This window comes from Podarcis tiliguerta, assembly GCF_965153285.1.
Source record: "Podarcis tiliguerta genome assembly, chromosome: 9".
Classification (NCBI taxonomy): Eukaryota; Metazoa; Chordata; class Lepidosauria; order Squamata; family Lacertidae; genus Podarcis; species Podarcis tiliguerta.
The window spans coordinates 66,317,416-66,337,830 of NC_139542.1; the positions used below are offsets into that span (position 1 = coordinate 66,317,416).

The window sequence follows — 20,415 nt, forward strand, 5'->3', positions numbered from 1 at the left end:
TTGCTGCATGCACAATTGTGATGTCATGCTAGGTTGTTTTTTGGGGTGTGTGTTTTTTTCTTTAGGGGAGCGGCATTAATAAACAACAATACATTTATAAATACAGGACACATTAATAAAACTGAAGTTCTGGAAAAGCTTTTTGTTTAAATAAAAGACATTTTTCATATCATGTTAATCTTCCTTTTGTATTACAAGCTAGCAACAGGTGCACATCCAGAGCTTATTTAAGATCAATAGATTAGAGATGAAAGAATTAAAGTAGACTTTTCTCTGACTAAGAGAGAATATGAAATGGATACAGCAAAACACTGCCACCTCCAGTTACAGAGAATGCACCGTCTAAAGCCCATACAACACAGATACACTGCACACTCGTGAAAGATGAAGAATACATATAAAGCACAGTGAACTCTGGAGGCAAGCAAGGTGTCCAAGGGTAATTGAATGGCAGCGAGGTCCCAGGGAACTTCTTTGATCACAGGTTGATTATTTTCTCTGCTTCATGTAATTCTCACAACCAAAAAATTGTGGTTAATTCTAACTTAAGGTTGAGAATGTAAAGAGATCCCTTGGAATATAGTGTGGCTCATACTGCTGCACTGAAGCCAGGGAGGCAGGGTTCAAAATCCCTGCTCAGTCCTGAATATCACTGAATGGCCTTGGGCAGATCACTTTGGCTCCCAAGCTGACCAACTTTACAGGGTTGTGGGGAGGATAAAATGGAAACATCCTTATAGATCTGGGATCTTTAGAGAAAAGTGGGATACAAATGTGGCAAATGGATGCTGAGATGCTGAAATTTGCAAGGCTTCCCTGATAAGGTAAAGGTAAAGGACCCCTGGGTGGTTAAGTCCAGTCAAAGGCGACTATGGGGTTGCGGCACTCATCTCGCTTTTCAGGCTGAAAGAACTGGTGTTTGTCCACAGACAGCTTTCCGGGTCATGTGGTCAGCAGGACTAAACCACTTCTGGTGCAACAGGACACTGTGACGGAAACCAGAGTGCACAGAAATGCCGTTTACCTTCCTGCTGCAGTGGTACCTATTTATCTACTTGCACTGGCGTGCTTTTGAACTGCTAGGTGGGCAGGAGCTGGAGTAGAGTAACAGGAGCTCACTCCGTCGCGGGGATTCGAACATTCAACTTTCTGATCGGCAAGCCCAAGAGGCTCAGTGGTTTAGACCACAGTGGCACCTGCGCCCCATATGCTTCTCAGATAAGGTAGCCCAACTTGGCATCTGTGGGAATACTTTCAAATAGTATAGTATATGCCAGGGGTCACCAGCATGTCGCCTGAGAGTGCAGGCCAGCTGACGGAGGCCATCTCTGGCATCCACAGGGTCCTCCTCCTCTGCTGAAATTAAGATTGAGGGAAACATTCTTTCTAAGCCAACAGAATGGGCTGTGGTGCGTGTTAAGTGTCCACAACAGTTCCTCTAGTTTGCAAATATACTCACAGCCCTCCCCACCCCCCAAGTTGGCAAGCTCTTCTATATGCTAACTCCTAGAATGAACCTCAAAATAAAATTAGCTATTTTAAAACAATTGTCAGTGAATCAGTTTGATCTCTGGCACTCAATTAAGCTACTCATGTCACTACAGTGGTGCCTCTAGATACGAACGGGATCCGTTCAAGAGCCCCATTCGTATCTAGAAGTAAACATAACTAGTGACGGCGCTTCTGAGCATGCGTACGTCGCTTTTTGCCGCTTCTGCGCATGACGTCATTTTGAGCGTCTGCGCATGTGCAAGCGGTGAAACCCGGAAGTAATGCGTGCCGTTACTTCTGGGTTGCTGAGGAGCGCAACTCGAACGCGCTCAACTCGAAGCGTCTTCAACCCGAGGTATGACTGTACTGGGTGTCTCTCAGATAAGAATGCTGCTCGGAGTGGGCCTGGGAAAACCTGAGAGAGAGAAGAGATCCCAGCAGACTTCAGGGATCCCAAAAACATTGATCTTTTTTAAAAAGGTGATAAAATGGATTGTGGAAATTGTCGAGGTTTCTCTTTATTAGCTGCAGCTGGCAAAATTCTTGTCTGGATCTTAGCAAACCGTCTCCTAACTATATCTGAGGACATCCTTCCTGAATCCCAAAATGGTTTTTGACCTTCTAGGGGGACAATGGATATGATTATTGCTGCTCAACAGATTCAAGAAAAATGCAGAGAGCAAAATCAACCCCTGTATATGGTGTTTATTGACCTAACTAAGGCCTTCGACACTGTCAATCATAATGCCCTGTGGACTGTCCTTATGTAAATCAGCTGCCCAGATAAATATGTGAACATCCTTCAGCTCCTTCACGATAACATGACGGCAACAATCATGGACAACAATGGCTCTCAAAGTGAACCATTCACAGCGGGATTGGGCGCTAAACAGGGATGTGCTATCTCCCCAATGATCTCACCATGATCCTACACATTGTCGAAAGGAAACTCCCCACCAAGGTAGCACTCATATATCAAGCAGATGGAAAGCTCTTTAATCTGAGTAGGCTGAAAGCAAAGAGTAAGTTTCCATTACTTCTGACATAGAGCTTCAGTATGCTGATGACAATGTAGTGTGTGCTCATTCAGAGGATGACCTCCAAACCATCCTAAATATCTTTGCAGAAGTTTACAGAAAACTTGGCTTATCATTCAATATCCAAAAAAACCCAAAGAGCTGCACCAACAAGCACAAAACAACCCCTCTGCAGTGCCACAAATCCAACTCAATGGTGTAACAATGGGAAATGTTGATCACTTCTCCTACCTAGTTATCTTTCCACAAGAGTCGACATCGATGCTGAAATCCAGCATCGCTGAGCTCTGCCAGTGCAGCTTGCTCTCAATTGAAGCGCAGGGTATTTGAGGATCAGGACATTTGCAGGGAAACCAAAATGCTTGTTTACAAAGCCATTGTACTACCAACCATATTGTACACTTGTGAAAGATTCTATCAATGGTGTCTCTCAAAAAATTTACACATCGCTTGGGAAGACAGGCAAACGATCACCAGTATCAAAGCAATGATTCTTCAGCATCAACTTTATTCTACTGATCGTGTTGTTTGGATGCCTGATGATCGTCTTCCAAAGCAACTACTCTATTCCCAACTCAAGAATGGGAAGCGAAATACTGGTGGACAACAGAGAAGGTAAAGGAGGAAAAATAACCCCCAAAGAGCCCAAGGACTGAGCATGCTTAGTGACCTCTAACAGCCATGGAACATTGAGTGGCAGCTGGAGAAGAAAAAAGTCATCTCAAACTCTGAACACTACTGTTAGGGGTGAAAGGATATATTGTTTATGACCGTCTTAGAAGCTTGCCCTCAACACGACTTCTCCAACATTTCAGCTCCAGTTTTAAATTTCTCACTCATAATGTATTTCCCACTCAAAATAAAAAAACAAAGCAAAAATGTGAAGGCTGTCATTAGCTCTTTGATGCTCACAGCTAATTTTATATTTTGCATATACAAGCTAACAACCAGGGATGCATAAATTGGGAGTCGACCATAAAATCACCATAAAAATGATCTTTAAACTCCTCACTTTTACAATATAAAATAGTGCAATGACAAAAAAAGTTTCTCCCAGCAGGGGATAATCAGAAGGAGCCATATTTAATTGTAACATTGTTGTTGAGAAATTATATGAAGCAGTAAAGTCTCTTTTCATGCGCAGATACGAAAAATTAAATTACCCTTTGGGTTGAAAATCCACAGGCCTTTTTAATTTCTCTCTAAAAGATAAGTCCTTTGGAGAACTCACTGAAAACTCTGGGATTTCTTTGGTTACAAGTACCGACTCTAATCAGAATACAAACATGCCTGCTGTTCAGAATACATAGTTCTCTCCCAGAACCTTCACCAACTAAAACTCTGTACTATTTTAGGCCCAGGGACACATCACACAAGTTCCTTCACATTTTGCTGTAGGGGACAAATGTCTGCACTGCCAGCTCTCACGCTCTCTAAAGAGTTTTATTTTTTAAGGCTTCAAATAGGTCAGTAGGTGAAGACTTTGAAAATGAGCAAGGAGTTGTTCCTTTTCTTTATACTGCTCTGTTCGACTAAAAATGCAATTAAATGCAACATTTTTTTAAAAAAAAATCTGTAATGGTTCTAGGGGTTGCTCGTGCGTAAGCTTGTCCCAACCTCTGGCTGGGTTGCCTGAGTGAACCTTTCCTGTCCGGGCAGCCACTCGCCCGTGACTGCCTCAATCGCTGGCAGAATCCGTCAGTGGGCGTTTCTTAAACTTCTTCCAGCAAAGAAGCTCTTGGACGCCAAGTCTTCGCCTACTCTCCCTGCGCGGAAACCTTCTGCGCAAGGAGGGCGTAGGCAGCGGAGGACCTCTACTCTCCCCGCTGGTCCCTGGCAAGGAGTCATGGGACCGCCTCGCCGATTCCCCCATCTGCCCCCCTTCTCCACTGGAGCTACGTTGATTCTCTTCCCCAGAAGACGGGCTGCCCCTCCCACTCCCGGGACGCTCTCTGGGAACCCTTTGGAGCTTGCTCTCTCCCTCGGACACTGATGGCAGTTCCCTGACAAAATCACTTTATGGTTTAGTAGCCAGGATATTGCACTGTGTTGCAGGATGGTGTTAATGATAAGCCAAGACCATCAACACCGGAAAGCAAGGCAAATAAAAGAACACCAACACACACAAACACTTTTGTCTTCTGCCCACATGGCTTAGGGTGTAGGGAAGTGTTGATTGTGAACTAAACTGACTGGTGTTCCTGCAGAAATTGAACTGACTGGCAGGCAAATAAGTGTCTTTTAGCCTGTAACAGTAGCCTAGATTGATAGTACAGTGGTATACCTTGGTTCTCAAACTTAATCCATTCCGGAAGTCCGTTCCAAAACCAAAGTGTTCCAAAACCAAGGCGCGCTTTCCCATAAAAAGTAATGCAAAACGGATTAATCTGTTCCATACTTATAAAAACCGCCCCTAAAACAGGAATTAAACATGAATTTTACTATCCAACAAGACCATTGATCCATAAACTGAAAGCAATAAACAATGTACTGCAGTCACACAATCAATCAATCAGTAGCTGAACTGGGTTCCACACAGTCACAAAAACAAAACAAAAAGAGCCGCAAAAACAAAAAATAGCAAAAACAGACAGGCCTCAGCGTAACACTCAAAACGGAAGTGTGGCACTCAAATCGTCAGCGTGACACTCAAAACAGAAGTGTGTTCGGCTTCCGAAAAAAGTTTGCAAACCAAAGCACTTCTGGGTTTGCAGCGTTCGGGTTCCAAGTTGTTCAAGTATCAAGGCGTTTGAGAACCAAGGTACCACTGTACTAGCATTTAAAGCCCAAGTACCTAAAAGAGCATCTTCCCCAGTACCAACCATCTTGGACTCTACGACTGTCAGGTGAGGTCTTGTTGATGGTGCTACCACCAGGGGTTGCCCAGTTGGCACTTACTTGTTACAGGACCTTTTTGGTAGTGGCTCCCCAGTTGTTGAATGACCTCATAGTGAGGTGCACCCATCTCCACCCTTTACCAAACATCAGTAGGAATTTGGAAATTTCTGTTTGGTGGACGAAGAATATTGTCCCTAGCAACCCCATCCCTGGTGGATGTTTTTAACTGAAATTGCTTTTATAATGTTTTTGTAATTGCTTTTATAATGATTTATAATGTTTATCTGTTTGAGAATGTTTTCGCTTTGTTTTTGTTTTTCCTTTTAAATTGTGTATCTGTTTGCCACCTTGAGCTCCTTGGAAGGGCAGAGTATAAATTCAGTAAACAAAATAAATAATCGTGTCAACAAGGAGAAGGCTGTGTTCAGGAAGGGTTCTGGTTTTATATTCAGAATCAAAAGAATAATGAAGTTTTAATTGGTCAGTTAGTACCTTGTCTTATTGGCCACCATTATAGGTCAGTAAGAGCACAGAATCTCACCCAAATGGTTGTTGGTTATGTGGAGAGGCCTGCCTGGTGTAAATAAAAGCCCAGGGTCACTACTGGTCGGAGAGAATAGTGTAACAGAATGGCTAAGGACTTGGAAATACCGTATTTTTTGCTCCATAAGACACACCTGACCATAAGACGCACCTAGTTTTTAGAGGAGGAAAACAAGAAAAAAAATACTCTAAACAAAACAGTGGATGTATGATTTTTGTGGTTCATGCTGTGGCCACAGACATGTGATCTGATGGTGAATTTGGGGTGACCGAATGCAAAAATCCTGAGGATCCATGTGGATCCATGCTTTATAACCATGTTTTTGCACCATTGCAGCTCCAGGCAACAGTGGATGCATGACTTTTTTTGGTGCAGGCTGTAGGCATGGACATGCTATGCGATCTGATGGTGAATTTGGGGTGACCCAATGTAAAAATCCTGAGGATCCATGGATTTTTACTTCCCCCCTCCCAGGCAGCCTCCACTAGCATCCCTTATCTCTCTTCCGATCCCACCGATCAGCTGTTTCCTTTCAACACTCCCTTCCCTCTTGTTTGCCCTAGTGTCTTTTCCTTAGCAGGAGCAGTTTTTTGCTCCTCCTTTTCCTCTACTTTCTCATCTTATTGCTTTAGTCTTCCTGTTTCCCCCCCTTTGCGAGTTTGGTGTCTTTATCTCCCCTCTCCCAGGCAGCCTCCTTTATCTCTAGCGGCCCTTATCTCTCTCCCTGATCGGCAAACGATCAGCGGCTTTGTTTCAACACCCCCTTCCCTCTTTCCAAAAAAAAAAAAAAAAAAAAGCATGATCTGCTTTTTGCCTCTGGGCAATTCAGCTCCAGTGACCATGCATTCGCTCCATAAGACGCACAGACATTTCCCCTTACTTTTTAGGAAGAAAAAAGTGCGTCTTATGGAGCGAAAAATACGGTAATCTCTAGAGAGATTTGGGGAAACCTGAAAGAAGAAGAAGAAGAAGAGTTTGGATTTGATATCCCGCCTTTCACTTCCCTTCAGGAGTCTCAAAGCGGCTAACATTCTCCTTTCCCTTCCTCCCCCACAACAAACACTCTGTGAGATGAGTGGGGCTGAGAGACTTCAAAGAAGTGTGACTAGCCCAAGGTCACCCAGCAGCTGCATGTGGAGGAGCAGAGACACGAACCCGGTTCCCCAGATTACGAGACTACCACTCTTAACCACTACACCACACTGGCTGGAACCAGGAGCGGCAACAGAGTTTATCAACCAAAGGGTAGCTGAAGATCTACCCCATAAACTCACTATCCCTGGGGAAATATGCTGAAGGAGGTTTGCTAAGAAGAGAGCAAGGCTCTGAGGCAGCCTTCAAGAAAGGGCTGTTGCCAAGTGATGGCCGATCACTGTGGATGTGAGGCAACAGTTGTTGTTGGACCAGGCTGAAGACTGTGGGTGCAATCCTGAGAAGCCAGAAGGACTCCGTTCTGGAAGTGAAGACTGTACATAAAAGTTCTTGGCATGTAAGGAGTGTTAATTGGAGAAGGAAAGTCATTGGGGAACTGGCTAGGACATGGTTGGGGACTGAAATTGTAGCCTCACACAGCCACCGTCTAAAAAGGAACGGTAAGCCGATTGCTTATGCAGTACTGTTTAAAGCAGTGTTTCCCAAACTTGGGTCTCCAGCTGTTTTCGGACGACAACTCCCAACATCCATAGCTAGCAGGACCAGTGGTCAGGGATGATGACCATTGTAGTTCAAAAACAGCTGGAGACTCAAATTTGGAAAAGCCTGCACCATAACTGAGTAAAGCTAAAATCCTTTAAACGAACATGACAGCATATTAAGAATAAGCTTCAATAAATTTATAGATGCCTTGCTTTTAACTTTAAACCTAGTACTCTGTTTTGTTCCATAGCATCCATACCTACTGAAAGTGTTATGTACTGAGGATCCAAAATGCAGCAGCCTGATTGGTCTTAGAACAATAGGATTCAGAATACAGCAGTCTGATTGGTCCTAGAACAATAGGATCCAGAATGCGGCAGTCTGATTGGTCCGCAGGAGCCACCCAATCCAACTCCAGATGGAAGTGAATCCGCAACCTGATTGGCCTACAGGAGAATCCCAGAATTAGCCAATCACGTGGGGCCCATTGTGTAAATAATGAATATAAAGCAGACATTTTGGGGAAACTTCCATTTCTCACTACTATGAGCTGAATAAAGGGCATGAAATCCACACTCGACTCCGAGTAAATTTCAGAAAAGTTCGTTGATACAGGAAAGGATGAAGGTTTTGTTACAAAGTGGCAGTGCAGAGAAAGTGAGAGGGGGTATGCAATAGTGAAAAGGTTGTGGGGGTTTTAACAGCTCAGCAGGAAAAAAATTAATAAATACCAATCTTTACAGCATATTGGTAACTGATGGGGGAAACACATCTAAGTCATCAAGGCTAAGAAGTAGGTTCACAGTTTTCAGACAAGATTCTATTTGTGTTCTGTATCTTTTAAAACTTGTAATATATATTGGAGGTTTTTATTATAAGGGAGCCTATATTTTTTTAAAATCAGCATAATTCAAAACGGATTTTCTCCCCCCCCCCTTTTTAAAAAAGAACACTAGGAGTCAGATCAAATTAATTTGGCCCACGAGCTACCACTTGACTATCTGTGCTCTGTATACCTGGCCAACACAATGTGTGCAATAGCTGTGGCTTCACAACTGTATCATGTTTGTGAGCTCAAATCCTCCACCGTAACCCTGGAAAGTTATTTGCATTTAATATTAATAGGACTTCATAACACATAATGCATTGTGTGCATTTTATCCAGTCACTTCTAATGCTCTGTTCTATTGATCAATATTTTTGTTTCCATTTTACCCTGACATTGTAAAGGCAAATACACAGAAGTGCAGCGCCAGTGCTTCATTTTGACATTGTAATATTCTTTCCGTACACTTGCATTTTCATTATCTGGAGACCATTGGAATGACAAGGCGTCCCCTTACAAGAACTGACAAAACTGCCTTAACTCAAAGCTGTAATGAAAAGGAATGACGGCGGGAGAAGGCTAGCAATTTATCAGCCAAAACAACCAATTCAGAACACAGATTTCTCCCCCCAAAAAGTATGCTATTCACTTGCACTTCCATTCTCCCCATCCCTGCAGAAGAAAGTAATTAAAATTTCACTCATAGCCCAGACAAGCCCTGCTCAGGGAGTATGGCTGGCTGTGCCATAGAGAGGTGCCATAGCTCAGTGGTAAATACATAAGAAAGAACAGCCTGGCTTGATCAGATCAAGGGCTCATTTAGTCTTGCTTCCTGGGGGGAGAGGGCAGTATCTGCTGGATGCTTTGGGAAAATCCAGAAGTAGGATATGAAAAAAAGCTCTTCCTCGCCTCCTGTTTCTATAGGAAGTAGCATCCAGGTCTACACAGTACTATTTTTATAGAAAAGAGGTGTCAGAACTCACCACTAATGCCTCCCTTCTTCTCTTATACAGTGGTACCTTTGGTTATGAACTTAATTCATTCCGGAGGTCCGTTCTTAACCTGAGGTACCACTTTAGCTAATGGGGCCTCCCGCTGCCGCTGCGCCATCGCACAATTTCTCTTCTCATCCTGAAGCAAAGTTCTTAACCCAAGGTACTATTTCTGGGTTAGCGGAGTCTGTAACCTGAAGCGTCTGTAACCTGAAGCACCTGTAACCCGAGGTATCACTGTAATTGCAACAGTGCCCACCTGAGAGGTGCCGGAACTGAGTTTCGGTGAATTCCGGCTAGGGGGAAAAAGCCCTAGGTATGCACAGCCTCTGAACATGGAGGATAAATTTAATTGTTGTGCATAATTACCCTCAAAAAATCCCTCTCCCTTTAAAAGGAAGTAGTTCATTGAGACGTGTGGAATGCAGTTTTCCAATGTTAGTCCTGAAAGAAACAAAATCTATCAACTGATGGGCTCCTATAGATTACAAGGTAAATACTGTCAGGAGTTTGGCCTACACTCGAGTAGGACCCTGGCAGAGACATATGCCCGACTGGCATGTTCTCTCCCTCCTGATCTTTCATTCGGGAGCTTCAAAAGCTTTCTTCTACCAGAACATCACAGCGACCGATGCCAACAGACATTGGCACATTTAGGGATCCGGAAAGTCATCACAGCTCATGTGTGACAGACCTCAGCAACTCAGCATTTTGGCTAATCTACCTTATTTACATATCGGAGCACTGCAACATGGCTCCCTCTCTCTATAGCATCAGACAGCAAAGAGAAAGAACAAAGGACAATAGTCCCACTTCACGGAACACAGTAACACAAACACCCTGTCTCTGTCACTTCCCACTCTGTGGAGTCAAAACATATACCGTCATGTGAAAGACAAAAATCCCATGACTGCAATCATGGAGCAGGAATTCTAACAGATACAACCAACCTGATAGCACAGATCAGATTGTTCCTCTGAATTTGCCTCTACTATTTTCATTGAAGTCTTCAAATAACTAAGATGGCACCTTGCCAGGGGTGAGTTGTTATTCAGAGCCTAGAGCTGTCCATTAGAAAACTTCTCGGCAGTCATGGACTGCTGTGCCAGTTGAGGCATATTACTGGGCTGGAAGGTAAGTTTTGTTAGGGGGGAAACTGACAAAAACAGATATTGAAACCTTGGAATGTACCTCTTACGGATTTGAGTCATGAAAAGGAGGAGGCATGTCATTTGTTCCCCTCTTAAATTGATTCTTCACCATTGGAGGGGAGGAAAATCAATGGCTCTGTCTTTATGCAGCTTGATTTTGATATTATCCCCACAGAAACCAATGCTGAGCATCTTAACTTCTAGACAGTAACAGAAAATCCTGCAGTTGTTGAAACTTTTACACATCGAAAGCCAAATAAGAGGCTTTTGTTCCGGGACAGTGTTTCAGATTTCAATGAGCTGGGAGACCAGCCAAGTCTAAAGGGGCTACTATTGGATGTTTGAGATTAATTTACGAAGAAGAAGAAGAAGAAGAAGAAGAAGAAGAAGAAGAAGAAGAAGAAGAAGAAGAAGAAGAAGAATTTATTATTTATACCCCACCCATCTGGCTGGTTTTCCCCAGCCATTATGGGTGGCTTCCAACAAAGATTAAAAAATATATTAAAACATCAGTCATTAAAAACTTCCCTAAACTGGGCTGCCTTCAGATGTCTTGTAAAAGATATCTGATGGAGGGGTGTTCCATAGGGCAGGCGTCACTGCCAAGAAGGCCCTCTGCCTGGTTCTCTGTAACCTCACTTCTCGCAGTGAGGAAACTGCCAGAAGACCCTTGGAGCTAGACCTCAGTGTCCAGGCTGATCAATGGGGGTGTAGATACTCCTTCAGGTATACTGGGCCAAGGCCGTTTAGGGCAGGCATAGGCAAACTCGGCCCTCCAGATGTTTTCGGACTATAACTATCACCCCTAGCTAACAGGACCAGTGATCAGGGATGGTGGGAGTTGTAGTCCCAAAACATCTGGAGGGCCGAGTTTGCCTATGCCTGGTTTAGGGCTTTAAAGTTTAGCACCAACACTTTGAATTGTGCTTGGAAACGTACTGGTTTCAGTTAGAATAAAGGAGATTTCGACTTTCCGAAACTTTCCTACAGTATGAGCTGTTTGGCAGTGGAAGAGTCTGCCTTGGAAGGTTGCGGACTCTCCTTCCTTGGAGATTTTTAAGCAGAGGTTGGGTGGCCATTTCTGATGGATGCTTGAGTTGAGATTTTTGCATTGCAGGGGGTTAGACTGGATCATCCTTGGGTTCCCTTCTAACTCTACAATTCTATGATTCTATGACCAAGTATTATTTGTTTCTTTGATAAGCTCAAGACCAGCATATGGTTCCGACCCACGCATGGTGACATTCTTACTAATTACCTTTTTATCCAGCTCAAGAACATGGCACCCCATTTTATCCTCACAGCAAGCCTTTGAGGTAAGTTAGGGTGAAGAGATAGTAACTAGCCCATATTTTTTCCGGAACCAGAAAATATGGTTCCGGAACTGGAATATTAATAGATAATGTGTAAAACGTGCAGGAGTAAGCAAGAAAATAATAAAAGAATCAATTGAATAATTATTAAACTACAACACAAGATGGAAGAAGTTAAAAAAAATATGGAGATCACACATGGGTGAAGGGGAGTGGGGAATTTATAAAAATGTCTAATATTTCTAATTGTGTTGCATTCATATATAGCAAAGCAAAGTCCCTAGCAATTAGGTATATTTTAATCTAGTCAGCTATGTAATAGGCTCATGTTACAAAACGAATAGGGATTTTGAATTTGATGTTTGTAATTCTTTTTCGGTTTTGGAATAAAGTTTTTTTAAAAAAAGAAAAGACAGATAGTAACTAGTCCGAGGCCACCCAGTTAACTTCATGGTTGAAGTGGGGATTCCCCAGTCCTTGTTTAAACACCATGTCACATCAATTCTTGTGTTTCCTCTTTGGACCTCTTTGTGAATGGAAGAGAGACAGCTCTTAGGTGGGGCAGAATCGGCAGAAACTTCAATTCTTTGAATGGCAGACATTGGGCTCGTTTCCCTACTCATCCATGACAGGCCAGCACAGATCACTTTATAAAATCCTGTTGCAAGAACTGGAGTTGAAATGAAATCAACCATAGCGTTTTTTCAGAGTGGGTAGATTTGACATGGTGTGACTATTTGGACACTGTACAATCAACGGGGTATATGTGGAGAGTGTATTAACATATGGTCTGTGTGTGTGGTTTGGGAGCTGCACGGTCAGGGAAAAAACAATGCTGTCCAGGGTTGTAAAGACTGCGGAGAGAATAATTGGCTGCACTCTTCCCACCTTGGATCAAATCTATGCTTCCAGGTGCCATAAGAAAGCTGCAGAGATAGCGCAGGATAGTGCACACCCCGGAAATGATCTCTTTCAGCTTCTGCCTTCTGGAAGAAGGTACAGGGTTATAAAGACTAGGACTAGCTGCCTGAGAAACAGTTTCTACCAAAATGCGATTTTGGTTTTAAACTCAGTTTATACTATGGGAGTATATTGTATTTAAAAATGGGATTATCACAGTTTTTAGGGGGCTAACCAGGTTGGGATAGCAGGCTTGTTGGTTTTTGAATGTCTTATGTAGATTTTTCAATTTCGTTGTTCTGTATGGGACAATGACAATAAAGATTATCGTATTGTATCGTATATTCTTGCACAAGTGCATCCCAAACTATCTTTTTTATAGTTAAAGAACAAGCTATTTTCAGATGAACAAAACAAAACAAACAAACCCGAGCACTGTGCAGACTTTTTGAAAAGCAGCACAATTATTTTGTAACAGAATTGTCAACCAACCTGTATTTTACTTGTCTGACCAGTAAAACTATATTGTGTTAGGTAAGCATTTCTGGGATCTAAGAGCCAATGGACTCCAAATTTTGCCCTGGCTTTACTCCCAAACTTCCAAATTCTTTCAGATTCTGCCCCAACCCAATAGGGCTTTTCCTGTCCTGGCTTTCACTCCTCGATCTTCTTAAGATGACAATATTTCTGAAATTAATCGTTCTCAGCTCTATTTTCCTCTGTCAGGTCATATATCAATTAGCATAGCCTACAATTTTAGCATTATGAACACCAGATTGGGGGGGAAAGTAATTTCCGTTAAATTTTCTCATTTCATTCCACTCTAAGATGGCACAGAAGGACTAAAGCTACTTTCTTTCCTATCTGCTAAACATTTTCTCCTCTAATCACAATGCTTTTGTCTGACGTACATTAGCCTCTAGAATCACTAGTCATTGCTAAATGCAAATAGGCACACAGGAAAATTATATTAAGTTTGCACAATTGATCTTTCATCATCCTTAAATTGTACCTTTTAAAATCTCCAGTAAAGTCAGCCTGAAATACTCCCAGCGCTGAGTGTCATCGAGTGCAGCAGGGTCACTTTGGGAAAACCCATTCTCGGTGATGTAAATTATAGGGTGATTATATGTATCCTAGAACAAGGGAGCAGAAGTTTTATTCAGAACAGATGTTAAGAAAAGCCCATAAAATCAGGTGCATTACCCTCTATCTACTTTAAGCTACAACCCAAAACTAGTTTTCATCAAATTGCACTGACCCTATTAACTTAATTTTCCACAAGCTGACCTTTTATGACTAACAATGGAAAAGCAAAACTGTGCAAATACCCATGAAGACAGAGAAATTACTTATTTTAATGAGAATACTAAAATATCTTTTTCTGCATTAGCATCTGCTATATTGTCACTGCTTTTTAACCCTTCAGTCCTGGCAAGCGATAGCAAATCCCACTGGCAGAAATGATCGGAAGGCGCCGCACACCCCATCCACATACTGAATCAAAAAGGCTGTTCCTGTGATGCAGCAGTTCAAAGCTAGAACAGTCCACATCCTTGCATATTGCATTGTACAGGTGCACATAAACAGAACTTGAATAAATTGTATGTGGGATGTAATCCACTGGGAGCAGTCAAATACAACATTCCTTGTTTTGCTAGATTGGTCATGCAGGGGGTGTTGGTTCAGCCACTTGAACTTCCTGTTATACCTGGCTGGAGCAACCTTCCTTTTTGCACGTGACTAGTAGGTGGGTGTGACCTTTCCAGACCTGGTAAAAGGCCTAGTCACACAGCCACCTCCCTCTCTCTTCAATCTTCTTTTTCATCCTGCAAACTTCCTGATTCACCTGGACTGGACTGCTGGCTGCCAGCCAGCAGTTGCCCAGGTTAACTCCCATATGGGGTAAACCTACCTGTATATGTTTGCAACTTTAAGCTTAAAGCCTGCCTTCAGGGATCACACTGTGCTCTGTCTGATCATGAGTAAAACTACCTTTTGCTACTTATGAATAAGAATGTTGTGTCTTTATTCTTTTAGGAGGGATCAAATGGGTCTTTACCAGGAATAACAACATATTTCAATCTGGGCAAGCCCAGGTTAATCCCAAAATATGGCTAATACATGGACCACTTCTAAGGAATGAGATATTAAACGTTTTTGTTGTCCACTTTGCATTGCCTATCTCTGGTCCAGAAGCATTCTGAGCATCTCAACAGTATCGAAAGCTTTCTGAGAGGGTGCAGCATCAGAAGTGTGGGTGCTGTAGAAGTGTTCATTGTGGTTTGCCCAGGTGTACAATCTCTGATCGAAAACTGAGCTTAAAAAGAAGTTTGTATTCTTTCACAGCAGAAGCTAGCTGTGTTATAACACTAACTAGCTGGAACCCTCTGCATCACAAGCCCAGATGCTACAGCAGTTTTTCCATTATTTTTTAACTTGATCATGGGTTGTTGTTGCTGTTGTTATTTTATGGTGAATATACACTTAAATGAAAAAAGGTTTACAAAATAGTGCTTAATATACATGACACCAGTCAAGCTAGCAAAAATTTATCATATGCCTGACAATAAATGTTGGAAATGTAAAGAAAATGAAGGTACGTTTTTCCACCTTTGGTGGACGTGCCCAAGGATTAAGATCTTCTGGGAGATGATCTATAATGAACTAAAAAAAGTGTTTAAATACACATTTCTGAAGAAACCAGAAGCCTTTCTCCTGGGTATGGTCAACCAACAGGTTCATGTGAAGGACAGGACATTCTTTATGTACGCTACAACAGCAGCAAGAATACTTATCGCACAGTATTGGAAGACACAAGAATTACCCACGCTGGAAGAATGGCAGATGAAAGTCATCGACTACATGGAACTAGCAGAAATGACTGGCAGAATCAGAGACCAGGGAGAAGAGACGGTGAAGGAAGACTGGAGGAAGTTCAAAAACTATCTACAGAAACACTATAAGATAATGAATGTTTGATGACACCAGATTGAACCTAAAGGATTATTAGCATAAAAATTTAAAGATTAAGAAAGACTATGTTTTAAGATATATGGAAAAGTAATTATATTAAGACACTAAGATTATGTTGAATTCAAGATAAGACAGAGGGAAGGAATTTACTGTCAGAATATAAGACCTAGAATACAGAGTGGGAAGGTCTGGGGAAGTCGCAGATCCAGGTTAATGTCAAAAAATATAAGGACACAATGATTGATTTTAACTTTTTTTTTATTTTTCATATTTTCTTTTTATATCTGTTGTTGTATTGTTTGCATGCTATTGTATTGTTTTTGCTTTTGCTTTTTTTGTATTTGTCTATTTGTATTGTGTGTTTATTGATTGTAAAACTTAATAAAATATCATTTAAAAACAAAACAAAATAGTGCTTAATAATAAATAAATACATTTAAAATTTGTATAGTGCTTTCAAGTGTTCACAGTGTGCTCATTTGCTGGCTTGAATCCTTACAACAAAGCAGTAACAGCAGTGACAGCAGTCACGAAATTAAAAGACCCCTGCTTCTTGGGAGAAAAGCAATGACAAACCTAGACAGCATCTTAAAAAGCAGAGACATTACCTTGCCAAGATCCATATAGTTAAATCTATGGTTTTCCCAGTAGTGATGTGTGGAAGTGAGAGCTGGACCATAAAGAAGGCTGATTGCCAAAGAATTGATGCTTTTGAATTATGGTGCTGGAGGAAACTCTTGAGAGTCCCATGGACTGCATGAAGATCAAACCTCTCCATTCTGAAGGAAATCAGCCCTGAGTGCTCACTGGAAGGACAGGTCCTGAAGCTGAGGGTCCAATATTTTGGCCACCTCATGAGAAGAGAAAACTCCCTGGACAAGACCCTGAGGTTGGGAAAGATTGAGCGCACAAGGAGAAGGGGATGACAGAGGACAAGATGGTTGGACTGTATTCTTGAAGCTACCAACATGAGTCTGTCCAAACTGCGGGAGGCAGTGGAAGACAGGAGTGCCTGGCGTGCTCTGGTCCATGGGGTCACGAAGAGTCGGACACAACTAAACGACTAAACAACAACAACAAGGTATCCTTGTTTTCAGGCTGAGAGAAAAGTGCTGTGAGTTCATGCCAGAGATGAGCGCTGAGCTGAAGACTTGTCCAGATTTGTAACTCAGTCTCTTAACCCCTTTGCTGCATCAGCTCAGAATTCCTGAAGTATGAGTGCAAGGCAAGGCAAGTGAATGTTGCAAGTTCTGGTGAGTGTGTTGTCAAATGCATTGCAAAAGCAGGGGTAAATTGCTCATCTCTTGGGGACGGGGAGGCGGAAGAAATGGCACGCCAAAGGCAGTTTTAATGTTTGTCTGTATGCAACCCAAGGAACTAATAGAATGTCAAGGTATAGATTTCTGCTATCTCTAAGTGGAAAGCAAACAAAAGAACTACCTCAAAAATTTAGATGCCTCTGGGTGGGAATAAGGGATTTCGAATAAAGTGACTTTGCTTCCACTGTCTTAGGAGATGAACACTGTCTTGTGGAAATAGTCATCGAAAGAGGTGTCCTAGAATGCTGTCCAATATTGCCTTCTGATGACAAAATGAAATTCTGCACACAGAAAGGGTTCCAGAATATGAAGTCAGTTGGGGGGGCAAATCTGATCCCATCTTCTCTGAACTGTATTTAAGGCAGGCTGCTGTGCCTAGACTTTTTAGTCTTTATTATGCATTTCTGTTTCAGCCTCCTGGTTTTGATTTAGCTCTGCACTTGTTTTGTATTAAGTCCCAATTATTTCATTATGATATAGAACTTATCCTATTGACTCGTGGATTTCATCTTAATTGAATTTATTGATGTGCTATGTAATGAATTGTTTCCAAATGTTATTTTGATCATCTTAATCTTTATTATGAACTGCTTTGCACACCATTAAAACTTAAAGTGGGAGGCAGGCAACAGCCAGACAGAACCCGAATATTGTCAAGATTAATATTTGTGATGCGTGATTAAAAGGTTGATTTGGGGGCCATATTAAGTTTTGCAGATAATGTCCACATGGTCCTTAATGGTTGATCTTTGAAAGCTGGGGTTTGGCAATTTGAGCCAGGTTGTCAGGTGTTTCTGACTGCCAGTTCTCTTTCTTTGCCCTAAATTAGGTTGCTTGTGTTGAGATTCCTCCTCCGTGTTTGCAGTCATGAGATTGTTGACTATCACAAGACAGTGTATGTTTTCATTCCACAGTGTGGGAAGTGACGGAGCCAGGATGTTTTGTACTACTGTGTTCCAGAATGTAGGACTATTGTCCTTTGTTTCTTTCTCTTTGCTGTCTGATGAGAAAGAGGACAGAGCTAAGTCAGAATGCTCCAAGGGTATTATATGTAAATATAGTAGATTAGCCAAAATGCTGTGCTACTGAGTTCTGTTACGCAAACTCTGCAGGATCCTAAGTGTGCTGATGCTTCTTGGTATCAGTCGCTGTGATGTTTGGGTTGGGGAAAGCTTTTGAAGCTCCCAAATGACCGACCAGGAGGGAGAAAACATGCCAGTCGGGCATGTGTCTCTACACGAGAGTAGGATGATCCTAACAGCTTGGAGGATAAGGCAGAGAGGGCTTTTGCATGGAAAAGGGCTTGTGAGTTTGGTTCTGGTATGGACCACAAATTCTTGGGGAAAGCATATGCTCAGAAGCACCCTGTTCCACCACGCTGAGTCACTGTTGCATCTAACTCTGGTTAGTGGACCTCAGAACTTATGACTGCTTAAACTCTGAAGTCTGCCCACACTCATATAGAGTTGTGTTTGGAAGTATCATCATATCATATCATATGCCTATAAATGCAAGATCAGTGATAGCCAATGTGATGTTCTTCAGATGTGGAGTAAAACCTACATGCTAGTTGGGAATGATGGGAGTTGTAGTCTGAAGCATTATGGGGAAACTGGCCCTGACTCAGTTACTTCGTGGGAGGGCATGAAGAGGATGAAAATCCATGCATATTTATCACAGAGTGAGTGGTATCCAACTAAGTTATACTTGGAGTAGGCCTACTGAATTAATGGACCATGGTTATACCCATCAATTTCAATGGATCAGCTCCAAAGAGGACTAATGTTGGATATAACCCTGTACCCTAACAGATGCAATGCTAGCCCTTCCCTGACGCCAGATGGAAAGCAGTCCTCATAATGTGGGTCTGCTACACAATGCACTGACAGCGACACAGGGTTGTTACCTGGATTTGCAGTGAAACAAAAAGTGTGCTTTTGTTCCAACTTCTACACTAAAACCCCTTTGAGCACGAGACATCCGTCACAGTTGGTTCATCAAGGAAATGGATAAACAGATAAGGGTGGAGGCAGGGGGAATAACATACCTTGATGTATTTCAACAGGCGGCGTAAACCCCATGGAACAACAGCCAGCCAAGAACTGCCGGTTGCTACAGGCCAGGATGGCTCTGTTACTTGCTCCGCTTCCTTGTCCGCAGACATACTCGGTGGGCTATGTGTATTATCTCGGTGCTTAATTTTGCGGGAAGTGTAATAATTTAGAGAGAAAAAGTCGGCGGTGCCCTTGATCATCATCTTTTCTTCCTCGGTAAATTCCGGAAGCCTCGACGATGGAGAACCTTGCCTTTTACACATAGCAGAAATCTGGGATTTCATGATGGCTGGATAGTCGCCGTTGAGGAAGATGGGGGCAGCGAACCAATCCAGGCAAAACGCCACGTGCCTCTTAGCAGCTTCCTGGTCAGCAACGGAATTCGGATCAAAGGGTTCTGCCCAATCCGAGTTGAGCGCTATAGACACACGTCCGCCCTGTGTTTTCCGAAATAGCCTGTCGTAAGTGTGCCAGGCTGCAGCGTGAGCTTTGATCATGTTGTGAGCGGCCAGGTATGCGCCGGTGCCAAGCTCCTTAATACCTGGGGCCATCGTACCTTCTTCGTAGCCGAGCTCAGCCATAACGTACGGCTCATTAATGGTGATCCACAGCTTCACTCTGTCCCCAAAGCTTCTGAAGCAAAACTGGGCATAACTATCAAAGGCTTCCACCATGGCCCCTGATCTCCAGCCCCCTTGATCTTCTAAACGCTGCGGTAGGTCGAAATGATACAGGGTGACCACAGGAGTCACGTCATTTGCTAGCAGACTATCAATCATTTTGTCATAATATTCAACTCCTATAGAAAATGAAAGCAAGGCAACAAGGTTTGCATTTGTACTCACAAAGTTCATTTTTAAAGCTTTTCCTTAAATATTTAGCTTATGTAAACAGAGATAAGAGAGGTAGAGACATATTAAATACTTAATAATTCAGTAACCACAATGAACTTGCAGGGTAAAGGTAAAAGTAAAGGGACCCCTGACCATTAGGTCCAGTCGTGGCCAACTCTGGGGTTGCGGCGGTCATCTCGCTTTATGGGCCGAGGGAGTTGGTGTACAGCTTCCGGATCATGTGGTCAGCATGACTAAGCCGCTTCTGGCGAACCAGAGCAGCGCATGGAAACGCCGTTTACCTTCCCACTGGAAGGTATTTACCTATTTATCTACTTGAACTTTGAAGTGCTTTTGAACTGCTAGGTTGGCAGGAGCAGGGACCAAGCAACGGGAGCTCAACCCATCGCGGGGATTCAAACCACTGACCTTCTGATAGGCAAGTCCTAGGCTCTGTGGTTTAACCCACAGCGCCACCCGCGTCCCACTTGCAGGGTAGGCCAACA

General features: G+C 42.7%; 1 protein-coding gene across 2 annotated transcripts in view; it reads right to left on the reverse strand.

Moving 5' to 3' along the window:
* Positions 1 to 20,415, reverse strand: part of LOC310685614 (cytosolic beta-glucosidase-like) — a 109,010-nt gene that overhangs the window by 14,853 nt on the left and 73,742 nt on the right. For both annotated transcript variants that reach the window (XM_083458343.1, XM_083458342.1), the window contains exons 4-5: positions 19,070 to 19,875; positions 13,740 to 13,863 (exon numbers count right to left, since the gene is read on the reverse strand). In XM_083458343.1, the coding sequence (XP_083314469.1) occupies positions 13,740 to 13,863; positions 19,070 to 19,875 (930 nt within the window). The remainder of the gene's footprint in view (positions 1 to 13,739; positions 13,864 to 19,069; positions 19,876 to 20,415) is intronic.